The sequence below is a fragment of the Lutjanus erythropterus genome, chromosome 16 (assembly GCF_056507025.1).
Source record: "Lutjanus erythropterus isolate fLutEry1 chromosome 16, fLutEry1.hap2, whole genome shotgun sequence".
Classification (NCBI taxonomy): Eukaryota; Metazoa; Chordata; class Actinopteri; order Lutjaniformes; family Lutjanidae; genus Lutjanus; species Lutjanus erythropterus.
In genome coordinates this window covers 35,594,495-35,618,029 of record NC_139332.1, presented here as the reverse complement: position 1 = coordinate 35,618,029, position 23,535 = coordinate 35,594,495, and the positions used below count along the sequence as shown (strand labels likewise).

Genomic DNA, 23,535 nt, shown 5'->3' with positions numbered 1-23,535 from the left:
TGAGACTTTGAATCAATGATGGAAACTACTGCAGGAAAAGTCACTCTAAAACGGCATTATGATAAAGAGGAAAGAGTCTAATGAGCAACATGCTCAACTCAGAACTTCTGAGTTCACCTTCAGTCGTGTTCATTCACGTGTATCATGGAGCTTTGCTGAGTGTCGAGAGGACCGGGCGGAGCTGAGACACAGAGCCAACAGACAGCTGCTCAGAGGCGGGGAGCTCTGCAGTGAAGGGTTGGTCTGACTCGTGCTTCTGGAGGAAAAAAAACACAGAGTCTCTGTGATGATGGCTACTTTGCTGGCAGGAGAGGATTTCAGAGTGTATGTTTCAAACTTTTGGGATTAAAAAGAGGATTTATCTTCACTCCTGTGTCAACCTGCTGCAGCAACAATGAAGAAATCATGGAGCCGCTGCCTGCCTCAGAAAATTCACCGGTTTAGACATTAATGGCTGTGTGTTGAGTTATTTTGAGGGGACAGTAAATTTACACTGTTATACAAGCTGTACACTGACTACTTTACATTGTATCAAAGTGTCATTTCTTCAGTGTTGTCCCATGAATAGATATAATTGAATATTTGCAGAAATGTAAGGGGTGTACTCACTTTTGTGAGAAACTGTAGAAGCAGCAAGTTGAGTTTTTTGGAAGGAAGTGAGAGAGAGAAGTAACTGGAGAGAAGGGGCCACATTTATCCGGAGCTCTCTGTCCCCCCTTTTCAGGAGAGAAGTTACATCCTTCCCTAAATGAGCTGAATTTCTGACATCTTGTTAAATAATCCAGTCATTAACAACCCCCCACAGGGGAACACTGTTTTCCTGCTGTGTTCCCCTCAACTGGAAGCTGCCCTGATGTCCATTAAGTTGTGTCTTGGAAGTTAATGTGTTGCACCAGCTGCAGTGCCAGGAAGCCCACAGGGCCTGATGGAAAATCCGGGAACCTGCCAGATCCATGAATGCAGGGCGGGTAGATAACGCTGCTAATTTCCTGCCAGTGCACAACTGCATGCACTGTAATATCCCTGCAGGGATCCCTCTGTTTACAACATCGGCTTTTTGAAGAACTCAGGGAACATTATTGGAACAAGTTGGACACGTGTTTCCACAGGAGCAGGTTTCACCCACCAGCAGAGGAAACACATTATGAGGATCAGCACTTTACTACATCATAAATAATTCATGAGTGCACGAGTAGATGTTAAATCCCTTATCTCCAGCATTTTGGCAGACATGCTCAGTCTCACAGAACTGCAGTCGACCCAAAGAATCTCTTGGTAACAAACCAATAAAATTGGCAAAAGCAATAAACTGTTCTGATTTGTACATTACATGTAATGGCAATTTGTTTCTATTATTCTGTTGAACATCACTCTCTCTTGGTTGCAGTCTGGTGTGAGGAGTGAATGTGTTGATCTGAGTCATATTTAGTCATCCGTTCTTCTATAAAAATTACTGTGAAGCTCAGTATTATTTTTTACTGATGTGTAATTGACATTATGTTTAACACTTGAGTAAACTGGGAGTATTCCATATCATGAGCTAGAAAAAATAATGTGCAAAGTGTGTGTAAGGGTTTGTAACCTTAACACAGCATGTGAGATCATGTGTGGGATCTAATATTAAAATGAATGAAATACTGACACACCTATTAGTAAGATAAAAAAAAATAATTTTAAAGATTTTAATGCGATGAAAATAGAAGTAGTTAAAACTGTAATATGTAACATTTCTGTGTTAAAATGTTCAAAGGTGACAAAGTTGTATACTTACATTATCCCAAATTAATTTAATTTAAATGTATTCAGTGAAATAATGGACAGAATCCTGCATGCAGTGTTGGGAAAGTTCACTTCCTACATGAACTAGTTCAAAGTTCAGTTCACAAATTTTAAAATGAACTAGTTCAGTTCATAGTTCATAATTCAAAATTTTGAACAAAGTTCACAGTTCCAAAAATGAACTAGTTCATAGTTCTTTTTTTTTTCAGTATGTTGCTGCGTGCTCTTATTTTTCAAAATTATTGCCACAGCCCATATAGAACCACAGACAGCAATTATTTTATCAGTTTTAACGTTGGAGTGTCTTGATTTTTTATTCGCTTGCACATACCTTGAAAGGCTACCTGAGTGCTCGAGTTCAATGTGCCGTTTCAGGTTTGCTGTTGATGTAACAGTTTAACTGTTACATTGTAACTGATGTGCGGAGTTGCTTTTTGAAACCCAGCGGGCAAAGTTTACACAAAAACGTAAGATTTTTCTCATTGGAATCCTCACCGACCTTCTAATAAAACTGTTTTCAATGATCATACGAAGAGTCTGAGGTAGTGCTGCTGCTACATGTTGCTGTTGTTGTCGCCTCCATGCTGCTTTGTGTTTTGATGACGCATGCGGCGGTGCAACACTGTAGTAGCTGGTGTTGCCAGATTGGGTGTTTTTTCCGTTACATATTAAGGCCTGTTTACGGTGTGTTTTAGCCTGGTTTTCGCCTGGAAGGCTCCATGGAAATCTGGCACCCTATTGAACGAAGTTAAATTGAATGAGCATGGGTCTAATTTTGCAACCTAACCTGCTAACCTCACACACCAGATGGTTTGTTGCGCCTTTGTCGTCCTTAGAAATGAAATGAATTGGACTGCGTTCATGAAAAGTGTGTTGTGTCGGCGCATGACGATGAGAGATAGAACAAGATCCGTGGAGTCTAGACACTGATGGTGGTGGAATAAAGGTTCATCCTGGTGGTGTTGGCGTCAGAAATGGAAACTCTGCCATAGTGGGAAAAGAGGAGTGTCAGAGCAAAATATTTCACCTACAGTGGAATGAAAAAAAAATGTACAAAGGGTTAGCCAGTCATGAGTTACAGTGCCAGGATGTTTGCAGTCCCACATAAACTGAACAGCCTGATCATTTATCATTTATCACCACAGGAGAGATGAATGTAGGATTCTTGCTAAATTCTATTATAGTCTGTCATTAAAAAGACATCTGGCACAAGTCAGTCATTCCAGCCAGTCATCACTGCTGAGAAAGACACAATGACAGAATCAACAGGAAGCATAATGTTTTGACAGCTCACATGTTGCTGCTGGAACATTTCTTAGACAAATAAAAGAAGTGGTGTCGACCCCCGGGGCGATTCAGCGAATCAAAAACAAACAGCTGCTGAAACACCACAAAGCTCCACATGATGCAACCTTTCAGTAAGAATTACACCAGGATCAAGACTGTGGATGCACTATAACCTTTATGTCCACATTTAAAATGGATGGGAACTCGTTTGTTTTAATGTCTCAACTGTGGGCTTTTACTAAAGTTATTACGTCGAACTACAACGTATAGAGCCACTTTAATAAAAAAAAAGAAAGGGAAATGAGAAGGAAGATTTGCTTTTATTTTGCAGATTGAGTATGAAGTTGAAATAATGAGAACAAATTCGAAATGTTGAGCGTAAAGTTGAAATTCTGAGAATAAAGTTGAAATGTTAATGAGGTTGAAATGTTCAGAATGAAACTGAAATGTCCATAAATGAGGGTAAAATCTTGAGAATAAAACCAAAATGTTAAGAGTACTTGAAATGTTGAGAATAAAGTTTCAATTTTATTCTCAACATGTAAAATAATAAAAAGCCAACTTTCCTCCTCTGCTTTTTTTTTTCATGTCTGACACTAATACCGAAAGTCTGGCTTTCTTTCAGACATAATTGTCTGTCATAATTGTTTAAATGTTCAGAACAGCTGCAGCACAGCAGGGCAGTTGTTGTGGGACACTGAACATGCGGCTCAGAGTGAAACTTCATATAACTAAAGTCAAAACAAAGCTGTCCCATCCCACATTAAATGCCATCACAGGTTACAGTAATCCCCGTTCTGTGTGTAGGCGTGTCCATGCAGTCAGTCACACACATTGACACACTTACTGTGTAGGTGTTGAAGTACATGTCTTGGAAAAACACTTAAGATGTCATTGTGTTCTTTGACCTTCACTGGCTTTTGTTTAAAGCTCTACAACCTTTTGTTTTGAAGGTGAAGTCATAGGTCACGGTGACTCAGGATATGATGTGATTTGCCTGCAGCATCAGATGGAATGGGATGAGGAAATCCAACACAAACAAAGCAGAACAAATAAAACAAAACAAAACATGCGTGTCATGGAAGTTTTCTGTCTCATCAGCAAGCTCTCATTTCAGGCACACTGCTCTGTCACGTATTCCCCTCTGCATCTCACGCTGATTGTAACCTTTGACATCTACGTGCATCAGCCATTCCCAAAGACTGGGTCGATTTTATTTGTGTCCCCAAATAAACGAAGCATCAGATGAGGAGGTGATGAGTCATGACTGTTTGTACAGTTCACACAGTGATCAAAAGTTCACGGTGATTAGTGAACAATTAACAGTCATAAGATCAATAATGTGAGGCGATTAGCTTCAGGTGGGGAAAGTCCTTTGTCGATGATGATGCGGAAACTACGGTAGAAATGGTCAGAAATGTTCGTTTTGCACAAATTATTGATCAGGTCTGTCGTGAACCAGGTCACGGTGGTTTGTCACTTTTAAACAGTGGGCCCCCTGAGAACAAAAGTCCACAAGTGAAATTCAACCCTGGACCTGCTGTCTGTGTTCATTATAATCAATGTTCCTAGCAGTCTTTCAAGTTTACAGACCGTTGAACCAAACTCCACTCTAAAAGCAGGCGTTTTATGGTAGACATTTTTTCACAATAAAAACTTTAGTTGCACCATCACTGAGAGTCTTTTCTGATTTACTTGGATCTACAGACACAATCGGGACACATCATTGACTCAGTAACATCATTAACTAACCTGTGATGAGCTTTGGCTAATGCACACGCTAACTTCTGAAAGCACTTCAGGCGCTAAAGGGGGCCTTGCGAGGCAGAGGGACGTGACAAAGTATCAGTATTTGATGATCGTAAAGTCAAAAAAATACTCAATATTTCTCAGTTTTGTGAAATCTCATAGATAATTAGGTCTTCATCATCCTGTGTGGTAAATAAATAACTTAATTTAAAATATGACAGTTCATGAAAAAGTGTTTGGAAAAAATATTCCAGATTGCTTAGCATCAAATCAGATGAGTGTTCTGATGTGCAGTTTTTAACTGGATTAATTAAACCCGCCTGAAACCAAAAAATAAAAGTGGAGTATATGCTTTTTTAAAATAGGTCAGACAAACCTAGATGTTATTTTCCCATGCTGAAAATTTCCAGATAAAAGGAATCACTGTCTAGGAATCCTGTGAAAATGAAATCATTATGTTATTCATTTTATTGTCATGATGAAAGGTTGAAAAACCCAGAAGTCCAGAACACACTGCAGACTTCCTTTTGGACAGGAAAGAGCCCTGACTCCTCCTGTGCCTCTGCAAATAACATTGTCTTTTGTCCTGGAACTAGCGTCATTGCAGAGTATTATAATTAAGGCTGCAGTTAGCTGGAGAGATAAGAGATAAGACACTGTTTTCTGGTTTTAGCCAAGGCAGCTGTGCAGCCGTAGAGATGTCATAATACAAAATCTGGTACATAACAGCCAGTGTACCAGCTGTATGTTAGCTGTACAGCCCTGTTCAGAGTGGACAGGTGTGAACACCTCTGACCGTATTCAGAGGTGGTCTGGGCTGCATGTGACCACATACTTCCCGCAGTGCGAATGCAAATTTGTCCTGAGCCACATTGAAATCTAGTTAAGTGACATCCTGCATTATTTGTTTCATTGTAATGCAAATTATGTGTTTGGTTTCTCTTACCTGTGGCAAATGTTTGTGAACAACACCAGACTCCTTTGGAAAATCATGCTATTTTGTGAGTTACTGAGTGAGGAGAAACTTTACAAACTTTGTGAAAAGTCTTCTATGACAAATTCTTATCTATTTGGCCGTCCTTATCAATTAACTTATTTATTTCTTTGTTGGAAACACATTGGGCTGTGGGCCCAGTGGGCTGCCAGTAAGACGTGGTGCATTTTGCAAATTCTGTGATTCACATACAGAGTGAGAAAGTGAAAAAGATTCTGGAAATTCTTAATCAGTTGTGCCTTCTTGTAAATTTGGCATTAAATGCAAAACATAACGTTTTTTCCCCCTTGTGAATAACATTGTTTTGCTGTATAGAACATACAGGACAGAGGCTGTGTGGTGTCTGACTGTGACACACAGTCAGAAAAAGTAGTGCATCATCCTGACCGTAGTTCAGTTATAAAATCGCAGTGCCCAGCTGAGCTGACCTGCCAGGCTGCTGACAGCGCTGATTGGCTGGCGGAGGGCTGATGCAGGAGATTTACTGTAATCGGACATCAAACTGACAAAACAGCTTCAGCGTTTATTTGCATACAGAGCGGGGAAATGAGGTCATATCACAAGTGGTCACATCTGGAGGTGCATTGTGATTTACTCAGAGCTCTCCATTTGTGATCAGATCGCCAAGGGCACATGTTAATACCAGGTCTGAACAGGGTCTAAGTCGGCTTGGATCACATGCACGAACCATGAGTGAAGTGTGTCTGTGTTTCCTCAGGTTTTAATTTAAAATTTTAATTTAAAACATTTCCAGCCAGCACCAATGGATGAAATTGCCAAAATGCGAATGGCTCCCAGACACGTCTTTCCATTGACTTTGAATGTAATTGTGCAAATGTCTAAAATTCCCGTTGCGTTCTGTCTGATCAGCCATCTATGATGATGACAATGGTAAACAATATTCTCCACACACAGACATCTGCATGTGAAGGCAGAATCTGTAGGCGGAGGACGAGACTCTGGTATCTGAAGCGATTTGGTTTATGTCTGTAGTCTGAGTAGTTTTGACCAATCATATTCAGTCTGTGTGAAGAGAAAAAGAGGTGGAAATCTCTGAACCCAGTGGGTATTGTTTAATGATAATTATTATATTATATATTATTATAATTATTTAGATTTTTTATTCGTTTTTTTAAATATGTAGGCTACATCCTTGTCAGATGTCACATGTAATGCAACATTCTTATACAATCCTTTTCTATTGGTAGACATTTTTTGTGGGCAAAAGAAATCCCTAAAAATGTTAGCTAACATTAGCTAGCAAGTTTTGTTGGCTTGTTTCTTAACAAAACAATTTTTTGGGGGCTGATTTTGTCATTTTAGTTTGCTGATTTAATGCTCTGCAGAGTGACATGCTAACACGGTGAATTTAGAGTTGGTGAAAGACTGAATAATTCAGTTTTGATGAGTGAATTTTAGTTAATGAGGTCATAAAAGCTTGTCTTAGTGAAGTATAAGTGAGAAACTTGAAGGTGATTGGCTCTATTTTTCTGTTTAATAAGGAAAACAAGTGTGAGAATATTTTCTTTCTTCACGTTTTGCTTATTCGTCTTATTGCATTTAATCACAGACGTCTTTGTTTTTTTTTTTTACTGGCATTGGAGCCTGTTATGCACTTATGGACGACTTTGATTCTACACAGAAAGAGGACCTTTGTAGCTTGATTATGTGGCCTACTACTCCGTTTGGCTCCAGTTCCTCCTCTGTTTTGCATCCTGTTAACACCGTGACAAAGCCCTGATGTCAAAACACAAAAAGCCGTGGTGAAAGAATATACTTGTGTCTCTGGTGCCCAATCCCACATCAGAGTTCAAATCCTGCTTCCTAGCAGACGGCACTATTTCCTTTCAAACAAGACCACAAATAACCTCAAACTGAGCACTCACATTAACCGCAGAGGCAGATCACGTAAACTGTTGTTGAAGCTGTTTTACTTAAGACACTCACAACCTATTTTGTCATTTATTTAGAGGGACTTGTTGATTATATTGGAGAAAAAATTAAGTAGTTTCCTTATTTAAGATGAAACATACATTTTTTTTCACGCAGTCTTTTGTTGGCTCAGTTTTCTTGTAGAATTCTTTGATGAAAGACTGATGTAAAATCTGATGTATGTTTGTGTGTCGCTGGTAGTGTTGCATTGTGCTCGGGTTTTGGCCCAGTTGTTTGTGGGTTTTTTTTTCCCATTCTGTACCAGATTGAGCTGGTCTCATGGCATTTCACCTCTTTTGTTACCTTGTCACCGTGGAAAATCAGGCTAAAACTTGTGCGTGGGTGAACAAGTGATTTCAGCAGCGCGACTGTGATTTTTTTTTCTTTTCATTGTCAAACCCACTGAGCTGTAGTACGTAGGATGAAGAGGAGACTGGGAAAGATCTGATTACAGCTGTGGCTTTTAGATGCACATCATCATAAACCTGACATTTCAACTGTATCAGATTTTCCGTCCGGAGAAGCTGATTGAGCCTGCATGCTGTGGAGAATAGCTCAATCAGGCCCATAGATTTTTTTCTCCTTTTTTATTTGCACATTTATCCTTTGTGCTCTCCCGTCCCTTTGTCGTTTGTGTCTTTATCTTCTAAATGGAGAAACCAACATCAGGTACGATACCAAAACAAATTGTAGGAATATATTTAGACTCCTCATTCACTGTTTTTTCTTTTTCTTTTTCTTTTCTTTTTTTATCAGAAATGGCTCAGATTATACCAACGGTGTCCAAAGCTGTCTTCTATAGTGTATCTAATATTAAAGAACAAGAATGTTTTGCACATTTGTAGGTCGACAGGTGTGTTGGAGAAGACCATGGGCTGACAATAAAAAGTAAAAGGCCTTGCACACTCCAATCAAAGACTTTCTTTGCGAGCACAAACAACAGTGTGCAAGAGTCTTTTTGCTGTTTAAGAATCTAAAATATAACATATTATGCCTTGTTTTCACAGTTTTTACATGAGTCATAATTTCATATTTGTGGTGTCTCCAATAAAGAAAACAATTGAGGAAAATGTGTCCAAACTAAGTGTCAGCAATATTAAGAATATTTTCACCACTTTACCTTTTCTGACAGGAAATATTACGTAAGCTAAATATCACACTTTCTAATTCCATTCAAACTCGCCTTGTCAGTTTGCTTGTGTTATTGTGTGACTATTATCTTTCATGAAGTTTGGATTCACCAATAAGTTTAATATCTCTGATAGCAATCTGCTTACAACCAAAACATTAATGATTTAGTAAGAGCGAGCTCACTGATTGATTTGAATAAACTGAATGAAATTAGAGACACTACAGAGTCAAGTAGAAACTTACTCCCACACAAGAGGATTGACGGGGCTACACAGCTTTGTCGGGGGACGTTGTAAACAACCATGCCAAGAAACCATCTCTCTGGTGGTCGGGGTTGGATGGGATACAACAGCAAAGACTTTAGCGTCTACCAGGTGGACTTGGTGGACCAAATTTTTCACGGAACTGAAATTATCTTTCAGTTCAAGGAAGTGTAGTAATATGTGCAGCAGGTGCATTCAGATGTCACTTCAAGATCATTACAAATCACCCCTGACAGCTGAAAAAACATTGGATGACTCTTTGGAAAAATAATATGTGTGAGTGGGTGTTTCCAGGAGTTGTTCCTGCGTTCCTGCTCCTCCTTCCTGGTGACAATAGAGAGAGGTCTCGGTCTAAAATGAAAAACACAATAACTGATTTCTGGAGGTCACCGCCAGGCCACTGCCAAAAAAGTGTTTTGTTGCAAAAAGTATGGATGTCGATGTAGCTTAGATGTATAAATATTCAGGTGTTCTCAGTAACAATTTGACTTTTTCACCTGCTGACATTATTTCTTGACAAAAACAATGACCCACTTTTACAGAAGTTTCATAGAATCTGTTTTAACTTTTTGCGTTATTGCTTGGGTTGGGAACCTTAATCTGTCCTGTAGGAATCAACTCGTTCATTTTGTTAAAACTGCCAGTAAAGTCTCAGCGAGGAATCAGATGAAGCTTTTGAGCATTTATAACAGGCAGGTAATCAGGAGGGTTAATGCTGCACTGGTCCACCCACTCCAGAGGGAGTTTGAGCTTCTGTCCTCACTGTTTCAGGGCGCCTGTTCGGAGGACTAAAAGACCTAAGTGCCATAAATATGCTCAGTAGCAACTAGCACCTTGACTGCAGTCCATGCACATTTTGCACACTTGCACTTTGGCATTGGCATTTGCATTCCTGCATGTTTGAACTTGTGGTTTTCATCTATTGTTTTTATTTATTTATTTATTTATTTATGATGTTGCCCTTTTCTGTTGTGTTTTTCATGTGAACCCTCGCTGCACAACAAATTTTCTTGAGGGGGCAGTAAAGATAACTGAGTTATCCTTGTTTACCTAGTTAAGTTACAAGGACTCCATGAGTTGTTTTTAAAGGTGACGCTGGCAGTGATGAAGCCAGTTTTAGTGGAGCGATGTTTAGGTTGACGTCCCCAACGAATTAAAGCCTGGACAAACTGTGCAAACACAGTTGCTGTGTGAGCCTGAGGGTCAACCCAAACCAGGCGTTGCACCCTGACCACCGAATGATAAAATGGTAGATAATACATTACTCTAAAGCAGTGCTTCCCAACCCTGGTCCTCAAAGCACACTGCCCTGCATGTTTTAGATGTTTCCCTGCTCCAACACACCTGATTCAAATGATCAGCTCATCATCAAGCCTCTGCAGAAGCCTGAAAACAACCTGGGCCCCGTTTCCCAGAGCCTTCGTAGCGCTACATGCGTCGTAAGTTGAAACATCTAAAACATGCAGGGCAGTGTGCCTTGAGGACCAGGGTTGGGAAACACTGCTTTAAAGGGATAGTTCGCCCCCAGATCAAAAATACAACCATCTGGGTAGTTTTGGTGAGAGTTGCTGAGTTTTGGAGAAATCAGCTGTAGAGTTGTCTGCTGTGGAAATAAATAGCACTTGGCTTCTGGTGCTCAAAGCACCAAAAAGAAAAAATACATTTGAAAAACTGTTCATTCTGTTATGTGCCATTGTGTGTGTGTGTGTGTGTGTGTGTGTGTGTGTGTGTGTGTGTGTGTGTGTGTGTGTGTGGTCGGTCCTTGCTGTGCTCTCTGCACCAGGTACTCCTCCTCCTCCTCCTCCTCCTCCTCCTCCTCCTCCTCCTCCTCCTGCAGGGATTGGCAGCACCTGTAGTCAATCTCTAATCTGGTCTGCAGCTTCAAAGCAGGGAGACTAGAGCAAGACAGGGCCAGTGAGACGTCTGAATGATCTGAAATCAGATAATTTGACTTTTATTCTTAAAAAAATCAGAGGAAGGGTGGGTGTTAATTAGTTTGATCGGTTAGTGTCTTCCTCATCGTGTCTGTCATGACTTATGATTTTAAGTTAATGTTCCATTGTCATCATGAAGCATTAACTTTTCACTTTAATTTGTTTATGAAAAAAAAAACTTGTTTGTGCATTTGTCTCAGTTTCCCTGTTCTTCTTTTTCCTACTACTTTATTAATTGCTACTCACAAAAATCTTGTTGATAGAGACGTTCATGGTTTGGGTCTTTTCATGTGGTTGTTGACAACAAGAAAAAAACCCCAAAAACATCAGCATCAAAAATTTAACTGCAATCTAACAATCGTGCTAAGTGCTGTATCCATTTTCACTGTGGTGTTAACAGCATGTGGCAGTTATATGCAAGTACAAAGGCTTTTAAACCTGGTATTTGGCTTAATGGGAGCTTTTGTCTGATGCTCCTGATGTGAACATTTATTCTCAATCAGCTAAAGTTTACATTACAACATTTTTAAAAGTGTTGCTTAGAGCTATTATCATTAATCACCAAATCTGGTGCAGATGCTGAAAATAACATTGTGGCTCGGTGTCTGCAGAGGTCTGGGGTGGAATCAGGTTGTAAAATAAATAAATAAATAAATAAAAAGGGCACCAATTGTTTTCCGTGGGGAACCAACACGTCCAGAGTCGTGATGCACGTCATCTCATTTTGTCCACTAGAAGGGTACTTTAGAGGACACTTTATCATGTTTTGTCCGTTAATGGGGCATCTAAGAGGGCGTTTCCTCTAACAGGGGCACTTGAGTCCAGCAGTGGTGGACTGTATCTGATGGTCAAACCATTTTTCCACATACAGCCATGATGGTAATGCAGCCTAATAATAACAGAAATGATCTCAAGAGTCACATGTTTCTGAACAGACAAATTGCACAACACGCAACACACAACACACATTTGTCCAGTTCCACTGCCAATCATTATATACACATTTTTATAAAGATATGATCCAAAAATAAGAAAAGAATGTTTATATATATATATATAATATTTTTTTGTTTATATATATATATATATATAATATTTTTTCACCTTGCTAAAACTGAAAAACAGAAGTACAGAAGAGGAAACTTCAAGTAGGGAATGTTCAAACACATCAAGTGTTGTTTTAGTCATCACTCTCCATTAGAGTAATAACTAAAGTGTGTGCTCTTCACACGTCAGTCATCTTTTAACCACAGCAAAAGAAAACAAGCCAGAAAGTGTCAAGTCACAAGTATTATTTCCCAAAGAACTCCCACCTGAAACTAATCACCTCACATTATTGATCTTGTGACTGTTTATTGTTCACTAAAGACCGTGACCTTTTGGTCTCACAACCATATAGGCCTGACTCATCATCTCATCACTGATGCTTGTTAGTCCTTAGTCATTTATTTATTCATCAATTAAAGTTGCGTAACACCTGGACATGAGGACAGTTGCTTTAAATAATAAACAGAATGTAAATATAGATAACAGAATTAGTCCAGATCAGTGTTTCCCAAACCTTTTTTTTTTTTTCTGGGGAGCTGCTTTTTAAAAATGACAAACCATCATGACCCAGTTCACAACAGACCCAGTGGGAGTTGATTTGTGCATTATTGAATGTTCCTGAACGTTCCCACATCGCCATATATTATCTTAACGTGTGCATATATACATTTGATTAAAATACTTTCTAATTAAAAAAAAATGCATTTAGGAATGAAAACAAACCTAAGAAAAAGTTGACATGACTCAAAATTTCAACGGCGACAATTCAGTTTCTGAAAAAACAATTTTTGGGTGTTTCTAAAACTCAAAGATTCAAGTTTATCTAAAGAAAAAAAGTTAATTATCTTGACAAAACAAAAAAAGAGTTTGAAGTTTGAATTTTCTCAACTTTTTCATTTTTCCAGTGCAGAACATTTTAGCCTACTTCATAAATGAGACAAAATGAGTGCATGTTTTGTTTTTTACTCTCATCAGTTAAAAAATACACATATTTTACATGCTTTATATGAAAGGTTTACTGCAGATATAAACCTCACATTTGCAGAATTTCCTCCATAGTCTTTTATTTTTTAGTGGGCCCAAATAAAATCTCCTGACCCAGACTTTGGGAGTGACTGGTCTAGAAGTTGCTTTAAGAAAACTCTGACAAACAAACAAACAAAAGAAAACCCTCAACCCTCAAGTTCTCTCTTGAAATGATCCTACATAAATGAAAAATGATCCTCAAAGCTGCATTAGTCTATTTCTGACCACTAGGAGTCAGAAGGACACCAAATGAAGACCTGACATTTAACCACTGTGTTCTATTATTGTGACACATCCAGCAGGTACATCAGAGACACATCACCATTTTTTTTTGAGAGAGTTTTTTTTTGTGCGTCTAACAGTCACTTTCCTTTTAGCTCTGGTTCGGTCTCCTCAGAACAATATGTGGTTCTTCAGCTGCTGTATGTAAATGTTCCACTGTGTTCACTAGCTGTTCTTTAACCAACATGATCTCATGAGATGGCGTATAAATAGCACATTGCTTCTAATGAGAATTTCGCATGCCATGTCTGTGCATTTTAAGCTTTTTGTCTGTAATTTTAAGTCATTTAACCTGGCATTTAGTTTCAAATGTTTTAAACACTTTCCATAATTTTGACCAAATCAATCATTTCCCAACCACAGCTGAGGTCGTGAACTATACACGGGGAAACAGGACGCAAACCCTGGTTCTGTGCATACGCTCACCGTCTGTACAGGAAAAAAATATACTAGACAGAATAACTTTTTAATGTATAAATGTTGAAGTTATTGAGGTTATCCAAAAGTAAGGGAAAGTAATGAGAGGATTTAAACTCTCCAGTGTGGTTTGATGAATAAATGCTGTGTCACACTATCTGGTTGGATCTCTCTGTTTTTCCTCATTCCTGGTTATTGACGTTGACAGTGTTTACAGGAGTTGATGCCTTTAGTCTGGAGCACATGTCAGTTAATGACGAAGACACAGAGACATGAACAAATATTAACAGAGTGCCGGGAGATCATTTGTGTTATTTTGGCATGCGTTTGTTTTGTTTATGCCAACATTTGTTCTGTTTGATCTGTAGTAAGGAACCATGAAGTTTTGTTTCACACGTCCATCTCTGGTGCATTAAAAAATGAAGCACAGACTGACGAGATTTCCTGGATGTCATGATTGTGCTGGTTTTGGCCTTTGGTGTGGAATAATTGTCTCATTTTGTTAAGTTTTTAATCTGCCATCACCTTGATGTAATTGAGCAAAACACTGGCTCATCTGTCTGCATCTAAACAATTGATACAATGTGGATTTGGCAACTAGAAATCAAAGACAAAGTACATAAATAACCCAAAACATGCTTCCCCTGTTCAGCATTTTGGAAAAGATGCCTATTTGCTGTCCTGTATGAAGCTACAGCAAGCAGCCAGTTGGCCTAGCTGAGCATTAAGACCGGTAACAGGGAAACCGCCTGCCTGGTTCTGTTCAAAAGTGATGAAATCCACACTTCTAAAACTTTCCCTTAAGCTACATTTTGAACTGGATAAGATTAGGTTGGATCAAGTACAAACAAACAATAAAGAACAAACTTGAGAAATCAAGTTCATTAGTCGCACAAAGTTGTCCAGGCTGTGACTCTCGTCTCCACGGTATTCTGAGTAAATTAAGACTGAATATGGCCTCAAACCTCTGACCTGTGCTTGTGCCAGCATGTATCTTGTTAGGTCTGTGACACATTTTTAAATGCTTTACCTGAGAAGTTCAGTTCAGCTCAGTTAGTCATTCAACAGCTATAAATACTGTGCACTCCCCAACAGCTCCCAGCCAAGTATCACTGATTATTTCAAAAAACCCGAGGGCAGGGTGGCTTTAAATTAGGCCTATTTTGTACATTTGTGTAAATTACAGCATATTAATAACAGGTGCCACATGTATGACGCATAAGGATGATCCTGTTTCCCAGCAGTGATGAACGTTGATGACCCTGGAAGGGATCAATTTAACCACATTTATGCACAAACAGCATTGCTCCATGTGAAGTTTGTGTTCGGTGCGTGTGTTGTACTTCAGGGACCTTTCACACTGCCAGTTTAGTCAGAGTCTGGTGTTGGTTTACCTCAGATTTTGGGAATACAAACACTTTTTCAAACCTGCTCTTGAAAAACCAGATCCAGGGAGACGCTTCAACTGCTGATCAGTGTGCAACTTCTCACATATTCCAACTGTTACTTTGATGAATGTGTGTCAAGTCATGTGTCACGGAGCATAATTTGACAGTCATTACCTGTGGGTGTTAATCCTTTTCATGAAACCACAACACAAACACTGATTCATCATCTTTGGTAACGTTGGAACATATTCATACACATTACAGAACGATTTGAAAGGAAACATAATTGGTTAAGAAGGAATACAAAACACACTCATTCACCACAGGATGTGCTGGGGTCCGTCAGTCATAGGCCAGATTATCAGATGCTTGGTGTTTTTGGAAATTATTACTATATGGAATTATCTATAGACTTAATCTGGAAATGTTTCTTCATTCAGTTACAATTAATTACCTGCATAAATCCGGACCTTTATGTATGTTGCATTCCTGGCAGGAGTTCAGTCATTCATGTCAGCACGAAATGATTCAACTTTGAGTTTAGGGCTGAATTAAAGGAAAATCATTTTCAATAAATTAGTCCGACATTTACTCTGTAAAATGAGATCATCTTAAATGTCTTGAAACAACAATTTAAGGCTGTAACTAACAATTCATTGTTGATTCATGCAGCATTTTTGCTCAAGTCATCGTTCAGTCACAGTATCTGAGTAAACAGGGACAAATGCTCATCACAGGCTCGATGTGTCGTCTTCCAACTGATTATTTCATTTAAAAAAAAAAACTGTTCAAGAATTCAAAAGGAGTTATGAGAGACTGAGATGTTGAGAAGTTGTAAATCCTCACACTAGAGAGGCTGAGACCAACAAATATGTTAACTAATTAATTTTGTATCAACTAATCAACCTGATTGATTAATCAGACTAATTGTTGCTGGAACCAACAAAGAATTTGCATCATTATTTGACAATTAAAGGAACAATATGTAGCAACTGTATGTGCAAAAATGAGTCCAAATCACGAGTTGCAGACATAGATGGTATATAAATCAACTGAATCTTTATTTAATATGGGATCTGTAGTTGAAGGGAGTTGTTTCCTGTCCCTTCCTCTCCAGACACAAAGAAGCTCAGGCAGGCTGCAGGAACACTGCAGGAGTGCAAGACATTGTAAAGACTATGCTACAAGGTGATGAGCTGTTTATTACTCTGTCATGTTACATAGGACTACTGAATATGAAGCCAAATGCAAACACAGAACACTGATGCGGGGAAATGGTACGACAAAAGGAATTTTTTATTTTACTATTTTACTTAGTACTTAATGAATTAATCTTTACAAGGTGGGAGGACAGGGGGTGAGTCCTGAGTCAGAGGATTGAGCAAGGGAGGCAGGGTGAGTCCAGAGTTCCAGTGTGAGAGTCCAGAGTTTGACAAGATCCAGAGTGTGTTGCAGGAGTGAGATGGAGGCAGGAATCAGGCCGGGTGACTGAGGCACAGGAGACAGCAGTTAGTAATACAGCTTAAACACATACAGCTGAATCTGCGATTTGGCAGCGTGGTGGAGTTGAGGTCTGATTTATAGAGCAGAAAAATTTGCAGCTTGGCCTGCACATCTGATCCCACTCTGTAATCAATCACACAGAGGCAGGGAGAGAGAGATAGAGACTCTGCTAAGAGGAAGCAGAAGGCATGACATGCCACTGTTGCAAAATAATTCATTCTTTCCTTATTTAATTCATCTGTGTTTGTGATTATTTCCACCGCTCACATTATAAACACCCAGTCTGATATTTAGAAAGAAGTTGCATGACATTTAAACACTGTTTACAGTGTGTGAGCCATGTGCAATTGCGTAATCCTGCAGATCAACATACCTCCTGTCTTCAGTTAACTGCGCTTTAAATATCAAATTCCCACACTCACCTTGAAAGCCTGCAGACCTGTATAAAAGATTGTTCCCCATTAAAACAGGTTTTCGACAGACCAGTAAACCTCACCCATTGTGGGAATCCTTTCTTCCTTGGACACAGTGTAATGCAGCGTTTAGTGTTTATGTTTTTATATGTGTTAATGTCAGTTTCAACCTCTCATTGCTGTGCACAGGGGCCTCCGGCAAAAAAGTTGAACTAGGTTAAACTTTTGGTGCGATGAGCGTCATTCCGCAGGGCGCCGCTGTGGTTAATCAAACGTGTGAACACTGCTTGTGGATAAAATAGGTGTTGCATTTCCTTCCCTTCTTTATTAGCCTTTGATGAAAAGTTGGTCAACTCTTTCTTCAGTTGTGATTTTTTTCCTTATGTAATTCTAAACCATCTGTTCAGCCTTTAAATGCATTATTCTGTTCCTCAAACTGGACTCCCTGGATCATTTTTTTCATTGCTAACTGAAGCTCCACAGCATGCAGCATTGGTTTCAGAGGCCGCTTCGGCTGGCAGCAGCAGATCTGAGTGTCAGCTGCTGTCAACACCTGAGGCTCTTTGGCTACCAGCTTATAGCTGCAATAACATTTGTCATCTGCCTGTAGTGTGCTGTACAAATAAACTTTATTATTGTTAGTTGTCAGTAGTTATTAATAAAATATATTTAACAGCATAAACCACAACATTTCTCACATTTTACCTTAAAGACTTGGAGGTTCAGTGCCTCATTTTTGGACAGACTTCCCAAAAAATTCAGCAGTATTATTATCAATATATGTCCAACTACCAGCATTTATCACTGAGAGAGGATCACGTTAAATTATTGTTTTTTCTCAGTAATAATAAATTAACAGTCACCGTGAAATAGGTTTAAATGCTCCTTTCACAAAATACTTTTTTTTTTAAAGTGGATACATCTGTTTGGGCTATGATTCATGGGGGAGTTGCAGATATGTTGAAAATAAAATTTTAGCAGTCCCAGCATTTGCAATCAATAAATCTGCCTGTGTTGTTTCTATTTGGTGCGAGTCGTCTTTCTGTCTAAACAAAAGGAAATGTGTTTTAGAGACAAAGAAAAGTTACAAAGCATTCCTGCAGAACATTCTCACTTGTGAACATCTGATGTCTCATTTAATGATTTAGTAGAACAACAGAAACAAATTTAAACTTGTGATAAAAATGTAGTTGCTAAAATGTTGCATGATTAAACCCAGTTAAGTGACGATATGCATGCTAAAGTGTATGTTTCTGATTCTGAAGAATAGCAAAATTAAATTGGTTTGATTTTCATGAAACGCCAATGGAGAGTTGCAATTTCTTGAAGGCTAATTGGACAGAATCAGCTGCACAATATAAAACAGTATGATCTGCATTACTGCAGTATTTTTATCCCCACTTTCGATCCTTATTCATGGTTATTGCTGCAAGAAAACTACTGAAGCTTGAGTTTTAATGAGCAAAATCAGAATATTCCCTCCCCATCTGTGTCTCTGCAGAATGCCGAGGATGAGTCGCAGTGGGTCGAAGACCTGCTGAACCTCCATACCGCCCGAGTCAGAGATGTGGAGATCCTGACAGGCTTGGACCTCTACCGGTCTACCAACCTCACGTACACCAGTGTCCTGAGCCTAAAAACCTACCTGCACACCTTCGAGAGCGACGACTAGACGCGCCGAGAGACAGACACACACTCACACACACACACACACACACACACACACACACACACACACACACACACACACACACACACAAACACACACACACACACACACACACACACATACAGGATGTAGCCCTTTGCAAAAATTCTGCATTTTCACCACACGTTTGCTGGACAGCCGACGCATCATTGTTCCACTCCTGAGGAACTGCTCGAGAAGTGCTTGGAAAAAGGGAACATGTTTTTAAGAATGGTTTGGCAAGTAGAAGTCTGGAAGATTAGAACAGGAATATTGAACACTATCCAATAACTCTGAGAATGAATAAACTAGCACAGGAATGATGCAGGTTGTGGGATTTTATCGACAGCTGCCAATACATATTTCATAAATCCATCCATGCATCCTCATGCCAACATAAAGGACAATGCTGCTGTTTTAGCCCTTTAACTATAAATAATTTGTATTCTTGGTGTATTTTGTTACCCATAGAAATCACAGGTCTGTTTTGTCAAAGTCTCATAGCAAACTGAAAAGTTGGAAAAATACAATATCTGCAGCATGGTTTGCAAAATAATATAATAGTGGGCTAAGACTGGGCTGGTATGATTCTTTAAAGGAATAGTTTGACATTTATTCTCTTTCATGTTGAGAGTTGAATGCAAAGATTGATGCCACTGTCATAGTCCATAGCGAGTTAGCTTAGCTTATCTTAGCATTAGGACATGAAACCAAAATACAGCTAGCCTGTACTACTGACCAAAAGTAAGGAAATCCACCTAAAGTTCACGAAATAACACATTATGTCCCAAAATGTCAAACTAGTCCTTTAAAACGAGATGCAATATACATATAAACATGTAACAGATGCTCGTACACACACAGAGGACTTGTCCTGTGTACACCGGGGTCAGGAAGTATTCAAAAATTAATGTGGCTTTAAATACATGAGAAGAAAAACCCAAACCATTTTCATCATTATTAATGGTGTTTTTCACATAAATCTGTAACAGTTGTTTTATGTGTGACTGAGCAAGTTAAACATCATGAAAAAATGATGTGTTGTGGCCTGCAAATGGAACAAAATGTCAGTGCAGTACAGTAATTGTAGCAATATGGTGGAAAAAAATGATCAAGGCTGGCACAGCTCCTTCCTGCTTTTTAAGGTCTGCTGACAGTTTTCATCAATCATAAGCAGTACAGTTGGAAGGTGGTCCTGCCAACATACAAGATGAAAGAAATTTCCTCTGGAACGGACAGGAAAAAAAAAAAACAAGAAAATGAAATAATTAAATTTTTGAGCCCCGGTGCACATCAACATGTCCATAAATATTAAACACACACACACACACACACACACACACACACACACACACACACACACGCCAAAGGCAATAATTTTCTGTCTGTTTTCACATCCTCCTCCATCTCTCTTTCCCTCACTCTGTCTCAGCTGATCATCTAGGTGTATATTTTTATACAATTTTTCATATTTATTATGCAGAATCTAATAATAACAGCACCTAGTGTTACAGTATTAATCTAGTGTATCAGATCTGTCCCCGTTTACTGTAATAAGATAGAAATATGTAACATAGGTGACATAGTGCTTAATTTCAAAGAGGTGAAAAGACTGATGCTGCCTTAAAGGAAAATTATAATTTTTTTATTTAAAAAGAAGACGTCTGTACTTCAGTGTCCACATTTAAATCTGTGGTGCTACCAGCATGCACTGCACAATTGCTTGTGAATGGGAAATGTGCAGATGACTGATCCTGTGGACACACACCATAAGTTTGGTGGGTCAAAAAGAATATAATAGACATTATGGCATTCAATTCAATATTAGACATCCACCTTCATGCTGAGCCACCTGTGTCCTGCAGAATTGTTGGCTCCCAGTGTCTTTGCAAAGTGACTGAAGACAGCTAAAGCTACAAGTAGAATCAGGCTGTCCAGCGTGGTTTTCCTTTAATTCAGCATCAGCGGCCCAACAACACTGGTCTCATTTTCAGTTTGATACCACAGTCGACTCATTTGACTTCCTGCATTCACACTTTTAACTCTACACAAATGAAAGCAGTCAGAACCTGTATTTTTTCATGTTTAGTATTTCGTAACATTACACTGATAAGTTAATATAGCTAGCTATCGAGGTAATCAGTAGAACAGATTAAATAATCAATAAAATGACTTAAGAGCTTGCCAAACTGTAGCTGAAGCCATGTATATTCCTGTAGTCTTTCAAATAAAAGCCATAGAGAACTGGAACTGATTTCTTCATTTCGTCCAATTTTCTGCTTCTGTTTTTGAATGGCTGCTGATTTACTGTAAGAAATCTGATCCGTGTGTTTTTTCCTTCAACATCTGCAGAGTTTGTATGGTTGCTCAACCTCAACATCTTTGTTTAAAGCAAATTGTCGGTTTCTGTGTGTATAATGAAGCATTTCTCCATCAGCAAGCTTTCACATCACTTATTTCATCACTAAAATTCACCTCATAATTATGTTTACATCCTCCTGTTTGACTCTGTGTTTTGAATTATATTATTTATTCACGAGAATCCATCTTGCCAGGCTCCAAGTTATGCGTTTGTGTCCGCACCAGAGGTGGCACGAGCCAATCAGTGTCCTTGGAGGGACCACTGGCAGCTACGGGTGTGTTTTAGGTGTGCTTCAGCAAGAAGCAACCATGGAAATGACTCATCTCAAACAAACAATGGTTTGCAGCTTCATGCAAGTCTCTGTCCAGGGGGACATCCTCTGCTGCAATATGTACCTATTATGGCATGTATTTTTCATCTTGTTCTTGCATGAGGCCCAATATCCATCATGTATTTCTGCATGAAGCATCATGTAAACACAGTTGTCCGACCCTCAACCTGCCGGGCCTCGACCTGCATGTTTCAGAGTATGATCTGCAATCTGCCAGTCAAGTAGACCACCTTGATCTGCGATGTTGTGGTAGAGCAGGTCTCTCTGTGAGGGCATACCAGTCTCTGGCTCCCTTGTGCTCGTCCAGCCTGAGTCCTGTATCATACATTTCCTATTCCTGATCGGACATCGAGTCCCAGCTGTAGCACGGCTCTTACCACTGCTCGCCTCCTGGGGTGGTCCACGGCAGTGGGTCCAGCTTATCTGACTGCATGGTTGAAAGATGCCAACTACACTGTCAATTGTCTCAAGGTCTGCTGCTCTTTAATCCAAACCTCACGCTTCATTTTCCAATGTGTCTGCGGTGTGTTTCTGCCATAGGTGATACATGTTTCAAAAAAGAAAAAAAGAAAATACAGCTTAAAAGAGAAAAGCGGCAAAGTCTGAAGGATGTGCAGCATGCTTGTGCTTGCTGGGAATTGTTGGGTCTCTGTAAGTAACATAATAAGTTTTTACTTTGCAGATTGTGACATTTCTATTCAACAACATGGTCATATTTAAACACTGCCAACCACACACACAATCAGGGGGCAAAATCAGCCACGTCTCTCATTCTGTTTAACAGCACCACATGAGAGGAAGCAACACTTATGCAGCAAATCCAGTTTTTATGTGCAGATTGTGTGATGACAGTCAAAAGCTTCTGTGCATAAATAAGGTCAATTTAAGACCTGAAACACAACCTGGCTGTCATTTTTTCCTCCATCAATAGAAAGCTAACCAGTTAAAAATCTGAGCTCACTGTGTCACAAAACATGATTAATCTGTATGGAAAGATTTAATCTCTTTTTGGTGTTACATGTTAAGGAGCTCCATAACAAAGCATGAATGACACTGAGTTGCGTGTCAGCCTGGTGAATGGCTCTGAGCTTGGCACACAGTGATGTTTCAGACAGTAATCTCCTTCCAATTTTGTGACACAACTTTCCCAGTTTGACTTGGAGGAACTTCTCTGGCCTGCAGGGACTGAGCAAAAACAATGACGGGCGCTTAACAACAAGACAGATGATTTCCAGGTTATAGTGTGTGAAGAAATGTGGAGAAAAACAAAGATGTTTTTTGTGAAATTACAAAAACAACACTGATTGTAAACAACTGAATACCCTCCCCTTAGGCTTGCTTTACACTGTGAAACTTTGACGCAACTAGTTGCAGGTCGCAAATTGCATGAAACATAATTTTGATGCAACTTAAAAATAATCAAAGTCTCATGCTACACAATTTAACAGTTAATTTCACAGAACATAACTAGTTTTGAAAGAGAAGCTGAGGCAACAGAATTTTCATGGAGATTATTAAACTGAATGAGATGCAGTGCCAAACTGATCAAACAGAGACAAAGCCTTAGTTCACACGGCAGATCTTGATGCTCAATTACGATTTTTTACACAGATGCGATTTTTTTGTTTGGTGGTTCACGTTAGTTTTTAAATGTGACCTATATTTGACCTGCAATAATTCCCATGTGAACAGTCCACGACCTTGAACAAAAATACAAAAATACAGCTTGTTTCACAGTTCTGCACTGAAAATGGATAACTTGTGATCAAAATGAAATTTTAACAATAACCCATAAACAATAATACCATTAACAATAAACAATAATATCATTAAACAATGATATTAAAATGCTATAATGGTATTGTAACATAAAACATAGCTAAAACAGTGACTTAACGAATTCTTGCCACAGGCAATGAGCTGTCTTTCTGACAGCTGTGGGTGATGCATCACAGAAATGCCAAATGTGTTTTAAAAAGATGGCATTTCTGTAAATCTGTAACATGTTTG

At 39.1% G+C, this 23,535-nt stretch overlaps 1 protein-coding gene across 1 annotated transcript in view; it reads left to right on the top strand.

Moving 5' to 3' along the window:
- enpp2l (ectonucleotide pyrophosphatase/phosphodiesterase 2-like) overlaps nt 1–19,059 on the top strand; it is a 55,319-nt gene extending 36,260 nt beyond the window's left edge. Inside the window, exon 25 of the mRNA XM_084739994.1 lies at nt 18,647–19,059. Within this exon, the coding sequence (XP_084596120.1) occupies nt 18,647–18,817 (171 nt within the window). The 3' untranslated portion in view covers nt 18,818–19,059. The remainder of the gene's footprint in view (nt 1–18,646) is intronic.
- The last annotated feature ends 4,476 nt before the right edge of the window (nt 19,060–23,535 follow it).